The sequence below is a fragment of the Saimiri boliviensis genome, chromosome 11 (genome assembly GCF_048565385.1).
Source record: "Saimiri boliviensis isolate mSaiBol1 chromosome 11, mSaiBol1.pri, whole genome shotgun sequence".
NCBI lineage: Eukaryota > Metazoa > Chordata > Mammalia > Primates > Cebidae > Saimiri > Saimiri boliviensis.
This window is the reverse complement of record NC_133459.1, coordinates 109287699-109299981: the sequence shown is the minus strand read 5'-3', so window position 1 is coordinate 109299981 and position 12283 is coordinate 109287699. Positions and strand designations below refer to the sequence as shown.

The 12283-nt window shown below is 35.5% G+C and overlaps 1 protein-coding gene across 2 annotated transcripts in view; it reads right to left on the bottom strand.

Moving 5' to 3' along the window:
* DPH5 (diphthamide biosynthesis 5) overlaps positions 1-12283 on the bottom strand; it is a 34622-nt gene that overhangs the window by 18600 nt on the left and 3739 nt on the right. For both annotated transcript variants that reach the window (XM_074381343.1, XM_003933249.4), the window contains exons 3-4: positions 11842-11966; positions 4016-4124 (exon numbers count right to left, since the gene is read on the bottom strand). In XM_074381343.1, coding sequence (XP_074237444.1) covers positions 4016-4124; positions 11842-11966 — 234 coding nt within the window. The remainder of the gene's footprint in view (positions 1-4015; positions 4125-11841; positions 11967-12283) is intronic.

Genomic DNA, 12283 nt, shown 5'->3' with positions numbered 1-12283 from the left:
CTACAACCATGGTTTGAGCCCTCAATACCACTTGCTTGAATAACCTTAATGGTCTCCTAACTCATCTCATAGTCATTGACATTTCTTTCCTTTTAGAAGCACAGATGCTTTGAAAAACCCCATTTTATACTTTAATGCTTTTGTTATTTTGTATAACAAATAAAAATATTTTCTGTGGTAATTAAGTTAAAAAAATCTGTTAAATCAAGAAAAATTAAACTTACTAGGAACTCTACTAAGCCCTGCAAGTATCATATATTTATATACTAAATTAAATCAGCTAAGTCCATGAGGTGAAGAAAACCAAGCCAGCAAAACTGTCAAAAAACGCACCACAAAACCACATAATCAAGAATGACTAGTTTTCTCTTCTATACAGAATACTGGTCTTGGGTTGGGTTTTGTTTGTTGTTGTTTTTATCCCCACATAAAATTTGCTTAACATTGATTTTTGATGACACTAAGAGAGAGTATGCACATGGCCACACACTAGGTACACAAAGTTGAATGACTATGTAGACAGAGCAGCTACAAGATTTATTCTCATACATAAATGGGAGCCACTTATAAATTAAATTTTAAAATGACAATTCAGAGCATATAACTTCAAAGATAAGCTCCAACTCCAGGGTGGAAGGCAAAGGGTTGGGAAGAAAATAAATAATTAAGAAATCCAACTTAGCAAGTACTTGTTACATATTGATTATATGCATGGCACTGTGATGGAATGCAATGGAAGATATGAAAATGAGTAAATCAGAGTTTATACTCTATGATAAAATCATAAACATATAGAGCATGGCTTGGTTGCGTCCCCACTCAAATCTCATCTTGTAGTTCCCAAATTCCCTACATGCTGTGGGAGGGATGCAGTGGTGGGGCGTGGGGCAATTACCTCCATGCTGCTCTCATGATAATAAGTGAGTTACCATGAGAGCTGATGGTTTTATAAGGGGCTTCCCACTCTTTACTCTGCTTGTCTCCTTGCTGCTGTCATGGGAAGAAGGATGTGTTTGCTTCTGTCATAATTGTAAGTTTTCTGAGGCATCCCCAGCCAAGCTGAACTCTGAGTCAATTAAACCTCCTTCCTTTGTACATTTCCCAGTCTTGGGTATGTCTTTATTAGAAGCATGAGAATGGATTAATACAACATACAAGTAACTTAACATTCTATATAGGATTGGGATTAATTTACTAAAATTGTTTTAATAGAAGAATGGCACAATTAGATTTACAATTTAAAAAGAAAATTATGAAGTAGAAAAAAATGACGGTAAGGCGTCTATTAAAATAATGATTAGAAACAGTAGTAAGTGGAAACAGAAAGGAAGAAAAAAAATTAAATATGCCTGATTTAGCAGGTAGTCAAAAACTGTTCCTAAGTGACTAAAAGAATAGAAAGAGCTTACATTAGTTTCTTCTAAGATCATAGAAGGATGTAGAACTTTAGATGAGAAAACCTTGCTTAATACAAAGAACACTAAAACTAGGTGAAATGAAAATCCCTAGCTGAATACAAAGAACACTAAAACTAGGTGTTCTCTGTATTCAGCTAGGGATTTTCATTTCTCCATTAGTCCTGGGACAACAATGAAATGAATTAATGCTTCTGCAAACTAACAATAAGAATCACTACAAGGTCGACAATGCTATCACAATGAATGTTGTGGCATTTAAAAAAGGAAGGAAATGAGTTGTTACTTTCTGAAAGTAATATACATTTTTCCAAATTAGAAATGCATTATATAAGCAGATGAACATATGGCAATACTCGAAGTCACTCATGCAATAGCAAGAGAAAGAGGAAACATTTCACAATGATAAGAAAATTATACAACTTTTTCTCTGAAGTCAGTCACAACTGATAATGCAGCTTTTATCCAGAAATCACTGCTAACTGGTTTTATGGAATTGTCTCATTTATCCGTCTTTTAAAATGTTTTAAAACCATTTCAGTCACCAACTTTCTACAAGAGAACCAATATAGTCTATCACACAAATGATTAAGAAAGATAATAAAACTCTATACAAAGAAGTATTTCAGAATTTGTAATTTCTTCTAATCTTTGTTTGGCCTATGATATTAAGTAAATATACACATACTAAGTGTTGAATAAAAAGAATGAAAGAAAATACGCCAAAATTGGCAACTGTGGATACCTTTAGGTTGTGGTACTATGGTTGCTTTTTAATTTTCTTTTTATACTCAATATTATCTTCCTAATTTCCTGTGAGTGTACAAATCATTTATTATCAAGGAAAATGGTTCTTCTAAAGTGGGAACAATGCAACATAAAAGCAATTCTGATTCTGTATGACTAAGCTGATAACTGCTTCTGCAGAAATGTTAAACTCAAGAATTCAAAAAAAGGACTTTATTCTCCTATCTTCTGTGTAGTGAGAAAAATTCCTGATTTATTAAGATTGATCCTCAATTTATTAAGCAAATTTTCATTACCAGGACATCTAAACACAACCAACATGCCTGACCTTAGACATATAAATAGACTTTCCTTTCATTAGAAAAATCTGCAAAATGTTAAACAATACGAGTGCTAGAAATATCTGTTAGGAATTTTAAAGCATGATTTTAAACTACACGTGTTTATTATTTTAATGTAAAAAATCCTAAAATTTAACGAATGAAAATTTGAGTGCCTAATGTATCTTGGTCAAGATAATCTTTGCCAAGTGTTTAAAAACAGGCCAGCTTTTTGACTTCCAAATCTATAAGATATGAGAGCTTATCTAGTTTAGTACTTTTCATACATTTTACTGGCACTTAGTGCTCATTTAGTCCTTTTTTTCTAAATGAACTACTCTTCAGACATCAATAGAGGCTGGGCGCGGTGGCTCACACCTGTAATCTCAGCACTTTGGGAAGCTGAAGCAGGTGGATCACGAGGTCAGGAGTTCAAGACTGGCCTGACCAACATGGTGAAACTTGATCTCTACTAAAAATGCAAAATAATTAGCCGAGTGTGGTGGCACATGCCTGTAATCCTAGCTACTTGGGAGGCTGAGGCAGGGGAATTGCTTGACCTAGGGAGGTGGAGGTTACAGTGAGCTGAGATCAAGCCGCTGCACTCCAGCCTGGGTGACACGGCGAGACTCTGTCTCAAAGAAAAAAAATCAACAGCATTAAAGATAATGACTGGGCTCCTTGAGGATCTATATCTTTGTTATTTGGTGTTATGTCATTACTTCTTGGTCTGCAGAATCCCTAAAGCATCTTCATACATCACGGTGCTAACATATCTTCTTAAAAATATCTATTTTTAAATTATGCATTTCAGGAAGACACACTGGGAATACTTTATTTCATAGCTTCAAAGATGCATGTTGTTTTCCCATTACGATATATCTGAAAATAGGAATGTGTCTTAACAATTGATGAAGTCTTAAAACCACCATTAGCCAAGCAGCAGTCATAGTTGTCATGGATTATCCATGTGTGAACATCAGAACACAAACAACAAGCTTGGAAAGTGAACGTCAGTAGCTAAGAAGTAAATATTGGAAACAACTGTGGGGCACTCTTTTAACACCTCAGAACCAAGGCTGTCAGACACAAAAATAACTAACTTTATACATCAATAACAGCAACCTAGTTTAAAAGCCTGTATCACTGGCTTTCAGCTTTTATACTGATTCTATTAAGAAATACAGCATCATAATGCTTTTAACAGCACACAAAACAATACTGTATGGAAAATCATGGGCCTCGACAATACTAAGTCATTTAGATTAGTTTATATTTTCCTTTTTATGTAAGTACAGGTTGGATATAAGGTTAAAATCATTTTCTAGCTAAACCTAAATGCTCCATCCCAATAAGGGAAAGAACCTAGCATAAAAAAAAAAAAATTTGTGTTAAAAAACTTAGTATGTATGTCTAGTATCAAATAATAGTATGTTTTATGATTCATGAAATACAATTAAACGCATTTTCAGTTTGTGGAAAAATAAAATACTTTTGCTTAATTCCACTGAAAAACTTCCTTTGCAGCATTACCTGTAAACCACAGCATCCTACAGCATTCATTATGGAGGCATTGTGAATAACTCTATAAGGAATTCCCAGCTTTGTAGCTCTTAGAACAAGATCGCTGTGTGTTGTAGCCCTGTAGTGAGAAAATATTAGATTGGATTAAAGCAAATAACACTTTTAAGACAGCAAAGCTGTATTTCCTGAGTTCATGTCACTTAAAGAATCAGGAGCACTGCATTTCTTCAAATTCTTCCACACACCTGCAATACGTTTTCATCTGAGCTTTCTTGCAAGAAAATGCAAAACTAAACATGCCCTTCAAAATGTTGAGTTGCTACTGTAACACTTCTAAAGCAGCCTTGGCAGCTACTTAAAAAAGGAACCTTTTTGCCCTTTGTCCTGTAAATACCTGAAAAAGACACCTATGAAATATAAGCTCAGCGACTTAACTTTTGAAAAGTAATTCTTAAGCTTTTTAGTCTCCGAGCCCTTTTAAATTCTTAAAATTACTGCTCCAAAGTTCCAAATTAGGGCACGACTAGAATCACTGACCTATTTTGAAGGCTTTGTTCTGCTCTATTTTAAAGACTTGGTTTTTGTATTTAAAATTTAAGGGAAAATATACAGGTATACCATGAAGATACTGCAAATTTGCATCAAAATAATCACAATAATATGAATATAAAAATAAAGCCAGTCACATTAATTTTTTGGTTTCTTAGTGTATATAAAAGATGTTTATACTATGCTGTAGTCTGTTAAGTGTGCAATAGCACTATGTCTAGAAAATGTACATAACTTAATTAAAAAATACTTTATTGCTAAAAAAATGTTAACAATCATCTAAGCCTTCAGTGAGTTGTAATCTTTTTGCTGGTGGATGGTCTTGCCTCCATGTTGATGGCTGCTAACTCATCAGGGTGGTGGTTGCTGAAGACTGAGGTGGCTGTGGCAATGTCTTAAAATAAGACAATGAAATTTGCTGTACTGACTGACATGAAAGATTTTTTTTGTAATTGCTGTATTTCCTTTCATGAAAGATTTCTTATTTTTTTTTGTAATTGCTGTATATCCTTTCATGAAAGATTTCTCTCTAGCCTTCAATGTTGTACGATACCGTTTTACCCACAGTGGAACTTCTTTCAAAATTGGAGCCAATCTTCTCAAACCCTGCCAATAGTCTAATCAACTAAGTTTATGTAATATTCTAAATCCTTTATTGTCATCTCAACAATGCTCACAGCAACTTCACCAAGAATAGATTTTATCTCATGAAACCACTTTCTTTGCCCATCCATAAGAAGCAACTCTTCATATGTTCAAGTTTTACCCTAAGACTGAAGTAATTCATTCATATCTTCAGGCTCCACTTCTAATTCTAACTCTCTTGCTATTTCTTTTTTGTTTGTTTGTTTGTTTTGTTTTTGTTTTTTGAGATGGAGTTTCGCTCTTGTTACCCAGGCTGGAGTGCAATGGCGCAATCTCGGCTCACTGCAACCTCCGCCTCCTGGGTTCAGGCAATTCTCCTGTCTCAGCCTCCTGAGTTGCTGGGATTACAGGCACGCACCACCATGCCCAGCTAACTTTTTGTACTTTTAGTAGAGACGGGGTTTCACCTTGTTGACCAGGATGGTCTCAATCTCTTGACGTCGTGATCCACCCACCTCGGCCTCCCAAAGTGCTGGGATTACAGGCTTGAGTCAACGGCCCAGCCTCTTGCTATTTCTACTATATCTACAGTTACTTCCTGAAATGAAGTCTTGAAGCCCTCAAAGTATTCATGAGGGTTGGAATCAACCTCTCCCAAACTTCTATTAATGTGGGTATTTTTACCTCTTCTCGTGAATCATGAATATTTTAAATGACATCTAGAATGGTGAATCTTTTCTGGAAGGTTTTCAATTTACGTTGCCTAGACTCATCAGAGAAATCACAATCTAGGGCAGCTACAGCCTCACAAAATGTACTTCTTAAATAAAAAGAAAGTCAAAATTACTCCTTGATCCATGAGCTGTAGAATATATGTTGGGGTAGCAGGCATAAAAACAACAGTGATCTTGTACATCACCTGAGCTCGTGGATGACCAAGTACATTGTCAGTGAGCAATAATGTTTTAAAAGAAATCTGGTTTTCAAGCAGTAGGTCTCAAGGGTGGGTTTAAAATATTCAGTGAACCACGCTGTAAACAGATGTGCTGTCATTCAGGTTTTGTTGTTCCACTTACAGCACACAGGGAAAATACATTTGGCATAATTCTAACAGGTCCTAGGATTTTCACAAGGTTCTATGAGCACTGTTTTCAACCTAGAGTCACCAGCTGCATTAGCCCTACCAAGAGTTAGCCAGTCCTGTGAAGCCTGGCATTCACTTCTCCTCTCTAGCAATGGAAGTGCTACACAGCATCCTTTTTAATAGAAGGCTGTTTCATTTACATTGAAAATCTACTGTGTGGTGATTCATCAGTTAACTTAGCTAGACCTTCTGGATAACTTGTTTCCACAGCTCACACATTTATGTTATAGAGACATTTTTCCTTAGACCTCATGAACCAACCTCAGCTAGCTTCAAACTATTCTTCTGCAGCTTCCTCACACCTGTCAGCCTTCGGAGACTTGAAGAGAGTTCTGGCCTTGCCCTGGATTAGGCTGTAGCTTAAGGAAATATTGCAGCAGGTTTGATCTTCTATACAGAACACTGAAATTTTCTCCATATCAGCAATAAGTCTGCTTTATTTCCTTATCGTTTGTGGATTCATAAGAGTAGCACTTTTAATTTCCTTTAAAAACTTTTCCTTTGCATACTGAACTTGGCTGTTTGACAAAAAAAAAAGGCCTAGTTTTCAGCCTATCTTCGCTTTCTTTTTTTCTCTCTCTCTTTTTTTTTTTCTTTTTGAGATGGAGTCTTGCTATGTTGCCCAGGCTGGAGTGCAGTGGCATGATCTCAGCTCACTGCAACCTCCGCCTCTTGGGTTCAGGCAATTCTCCCTGCCTCCCAAGTAGCTGGAATTATAGGCACCCACCATCATGCCCAGATAATTTTTCTATCTTTTAGTAGAGACAGGGTTTCACCATGTTAGCCCAGCTGGTCTTGAACTCCTGACATGAGGTGATCCACCCACCCAGGCCTCCCAAAGTGCTGGGATTACAGGCGTGAGCCACCTTGCCCAGCCTCTTGGCTTTCTATATGCCTTCCTCACTAAGCTTAATCTTTTCTAGCTTTTGATTCAAAGTCAGAGACATGACTGTTTCACTTGAACACTTTGAGGTCATTGCAGGGTTATTAAAATGCCTAACTGCAATATTGCTGTGTCTCTGGTAATAGGAAGGTAATAGGTAATAAGAGACAGAGACTTGGGGGAATGGTTAGTTGGTGGTAGCAGTCAGAACAGACAATATTTATCAATTAAATTCACCATTTTATATGTGCTTGGTTTGTGGCAACCTAAGGTACAGTAGTAATATCAAAGATCACTGATCACAAATCAACATAACAGATGTAATAATGAAAAAGCTTGAAATATCATAATTTCCAACATGTGACACAGAGATAGGAAGTGAGAACTGCTGTCAGAAAAAAATGGCACCAACAGGATTGCTCAATGCAAAGTTGCCACAAACCTTCATTTTTTAAAAACTGCAATATATGTGAAGTGAAATAAAGCAAAACACAATAAAACAAGGTATGCCTGTACATAAACTTTCACAGCCTGTCACTCTTTAAGTCTTTATATGAGAGCCCTATCTCATATAATGTTGAATTTTATATCTGTCTAACAGTCATGTTATTTATAACTATTTTCATTTGGTTACTGTGTATAATTAGGATGTGTGTATGTGTGTATGTATGTATGTATGTGCATATTTGACCTGTTGCCTTTCCTTTATAAAGATAAATCTCAAGACTATAAGTAGGTATCCTTTATGAAGATAAATCTCAAGACTGTAAGTAGGTAGATTGGAGTAGAGAGAATATAGATAAATATAAATATGGGCACAGTGAAATGTAACCCCTTATCAATTTAGAACTACATTTTAAAGGCCCTTTTCCCTCTTGATAAAAATTCCAGGTCCTACTGGGTAAAGCAACATTAGCATGTCAGACTACATGCAAACAAGCAGAACCTCTGGACTGATCAATGCACACCAAGTAGGAACATCAAGGGCTTTCACCTCATGAGGCAGTCAGATATATATTAACAAATGCCCACCAGGGAAGCCTGTTTTTAATCACACACATAAAACTAACATGAAAAATAATCACTAATTTGATTTTGAGTAAGCTTTTAAAATATAACATGCATGCCAATTAAAAAGAATTGTTTTCAATAGCACCTTCAACAGAATCTCACTACTTAACATTAATAGTAAAGAAAACTAAATTAGTTTCTTGGTGAGTTATTTAAGAAGATGAAAAAGAAAAACTGGTCCAAAATTACCTATCACAAATTTATTTAAAATGAGCAGGCACTTACATATATTCACACACACATTTACTATTTCTAGATATATGGCTTTATCTAAAATCATATATATGTGTGTATATATATATATATATATATGCTCAGAAATAGTAATAAATCTGTTTGTAATAATATGCTTGTTACTTGAAATTGTTCTAAAGACAATAACAAAAAAGGAAATTCAAAAAATGTTTTGATTAATGGAATCAATAAAATAAAGTACACAAAGGTGACCGATTTGAATACACAAAATTTGGTATCTTTATTGTAAATTTTACAGTGCCTCCCTTTTTGACATAAGTATGGCTGGTGGTCCAGATATCCATGAATGTTTGCAATGATATAGTGAAAATTATGTTCTCATGAACTATGGAAGCAGTAACAATTGACAATACGGTTTATTCTATAAACTGTCCATGTCCATACCTTTTGATATTTTATTCCTAAAAACCTATTTTGGAGAATCTATCATAAGAAAACAATCTAAAATGTGGGGATGAAGAAGTGGGAGGGGGAAGGTGTCATATACATAAATTTACACATGGCAGCTTTATTTATATTGAAGAAAAATGGACTAATAATAATGCTGACATTGACTGGATAGTATTAGGTGCCAAGCACTGTTCATACGCATTACATGGAATGGAAGCAGTCAAACAGCCTACATCAGGACGTATTATCTGTATATGTATGCCGTTAAGGAAAAGGCATACAACATAGGGATTAAAAATTATGTATTCATTTACAATATAATAGAGCATACTAAAATACAGAATGGAATAATAAAACAGAACCATCATTAGAAAGGGTGTGTTTAATAAAGTCTACTTAGGCAGATTTAGGGATAGAATGTTTGAGACTGTCAGCTCTCACAATGATTAAGATCTATTGATATAGTGTTTTTTTAGACATTTAGTCTTCTTTATGTGATCTATTTCCATATTCCTTTCAATAACCTGGGTAAAGAACAATATGAACTTACTTTACTATGACTTTTAGTTATCTTCAAGAACTTCATATTGTTGGAGATGGATAGTGCTGATAATTGCACAATGTGAATGTACTTAGTATGTCACTGAACTGTATGGTTAAAATTTACCATTTTAAAAATATTGAAACAAAAAGAATCTAAGATTGAGCATTTTATTTAAATAAGAAGGGGTCTCTAAATAAGCGACATTTTTTTGGTCCTATCTAAGAATTTCAGTGGCGTACTGCATTCCATATTCCTTACCTGATTTCTCCTCCATTTAATCCACTCAAATTCTAATTAAATTTACACATTCCCCACCATCCCATTTCCAGTGATTACATCCTAACAATGATCTGCCTGTGAATAAAAAATAACTGCAGTACAGTAAACATTCCTTAAATCTGAATTTAAATCCAAGGCTACATATGATGAATCACTGAGAAAGGGCAAATTAAAGGAGTTTAAGGCTGGTCCGAAGGTAGTGACTTATCTCAATTGATTGTTCACAGTCAGTTACAGATCGAACTCCTTGTTCTACTCTTTCCGCCCTTCTCACTACTGCACTTGACTAGTCTTAAAATAAAATAAAATAAAATAAAATAAAGGAGTTTAAAATGGAAAAAAAAAAAGGCACTCCTGAATAAAATAGAAATGAAAGAGGCAGCACGTGAGCTGTATACTAATTTTATAGTATAATTAGGTATAATTAGGAGCTGAGAAGAACAATTTTAAGGAAAAAGCTTGAGCAAAGAAATGGGGGAAGAATATTATAAAACACTTATGAAATGCAAAGTCGTACAACTGGCTCTAGCGTAGCAGTTAAAAAGAGCAGCTAGAGAAAAAAGAATGACTTCAAGATTTAAGGCCATGAAAGTCACTGATGGTTTTTAAGCAGGGGAGCAATTACATCAAGATATTTTCTCTGTGCCTCTGTTTTTTCACTTACACGAGTATTCTTCCTTCTACCTTTCTCCTGGCCCACCCCACAATCTCTACTTGTTGAACCCTATCCAGGTCCTGCTGAGGTTTCAACTCCTCCATAAAATCCCCACTAATCAACTCCAAACATCGTGTCTTTAAATTCATATACACTTTTGCACCCTCATCTTACAAACTCTCACTGTGATATTGAAGTTTTTCAGTCTTTCCTTTTTGAAACAGTCTGTTTTCTTGGATTCTGTGACAACATACTCTTGCTTTTTCTCCCGTCTCCTCTGGCTTTAGGCACACACTGAAACGCCAAGGTTCCTAGAGCTACCCTAGGTCTTCTTCTCTTCCCATTCTTCTCTCCAAAGGTGATTCTATCCATTCCCTGAGCTTTAAACACCATTAATATACTGATGACTTCAATAGCCATTTATCTAGGATGACCTCCCACCCCCAAGCTCTAGCAGCAGCTAACTAATCGCCTAACTTCATAGCTCAAAGTTAACATGTTTTCAGAACCAATTCTTGTTTTTCCAAATCCTGTTCTCCACCAGTTTTCAAGTGACACTATCAACCACTCATTTATAAAGCTAGAATCCTGGGAGATAGATTTACTCTTTTCCTTTCCTTATTTACTGCATCCATCTTGGCATTCTTCTTCTAAATATGTTCCCATCTTTTTCTCTTTTCCACCAAAAACATTCTTGCCTCCCTAAAATCCATTCACCTATTGATTTAGAGTGGCACATTCACAATGTTAATGAGATATTGAGTTTTCCTGCTTTGAACCCTGCAAAAGTTTACCACTGTGTTTTAAATAAAATTCCTAGTCCCCTCCAAGGACTTCTCACATGGTCCTTATGTTCCTTCAATCTGTGATATAAGTCTTAGGTAACCAGCTGTAGATAAAGAACTCTTCTGCTTGGCTTGACATTAGAGATTGATGATGCGTCACTAGGCAGCAGACACCCATTTTTGTGATAATGATAAGAGCCGGGTTCCCAGTGGATATAAGAAAGTGAAATCACAGACTTGATAAACGATAAATTCAAGGCAAGCAAAGTGACGGCAGTACTGTCAAATATTAGATAATTACAAAAGGAGAAAAAAACTTTGGACAAAAGAATTCAAAGATGCTTGAAATTATCAGCAGCAAATGGCAGACATGACTTTTGAGAATGTTATGAACTATTTGATAATGATATACCAGTTAAGGCATTTGTTACCCTACATGACCTTCTAAAACAGCAGAAACAATGATACAAACTTTACAGCTGACACTCTTGATAATGTAGTGATACATATGATGATATATTTACCAAGTAGCTTTTCTTTACTAGTTTCAAAGATGATTAAAGTTTTAACTATGAAATCAAATAGTGTTCCTTATCAGGACCTGGTAGGTAAAAGTTTTAAATGCAATAGAATAATCGTGATTTAAAAAAGAGCAGTACATGAGTTAGAAACTCAAAATATCTGCCTTGACTTACCCAAACGGATCACCGACCACAAGGAACCCAACATCACTGATATCAGCATCCTTTAAAATATTATCTGCTTCTTGTTCCACTTCTTCTCTATCAGCAAGAATCAATTTTCTTCCATAAAACTCTTCCTACAGATTTAAGTCCAATATCAAGATAGAGAGACAGCAGGTGACCATTTCACCCACACACACACACACACGCACACACACACAAAATCTTTGTCTGGGACTGGTGCATATCTTGGCAACCACCCAAACACAGATCATTCAATACAACTCATCAGTGAGCCAGTACTCTGTATCATGTTGCAATTAAACTCTGTCTTCGGGGCTGTCTTAGTATCCCAAAGGAGGCAGACCTCTTAACATCTGAGACCATTTGCATTTTAAATTTATTTTTAAATTTGGTTTTAAAGGCCAGGCAGAACACTGCAGGATGAACACGG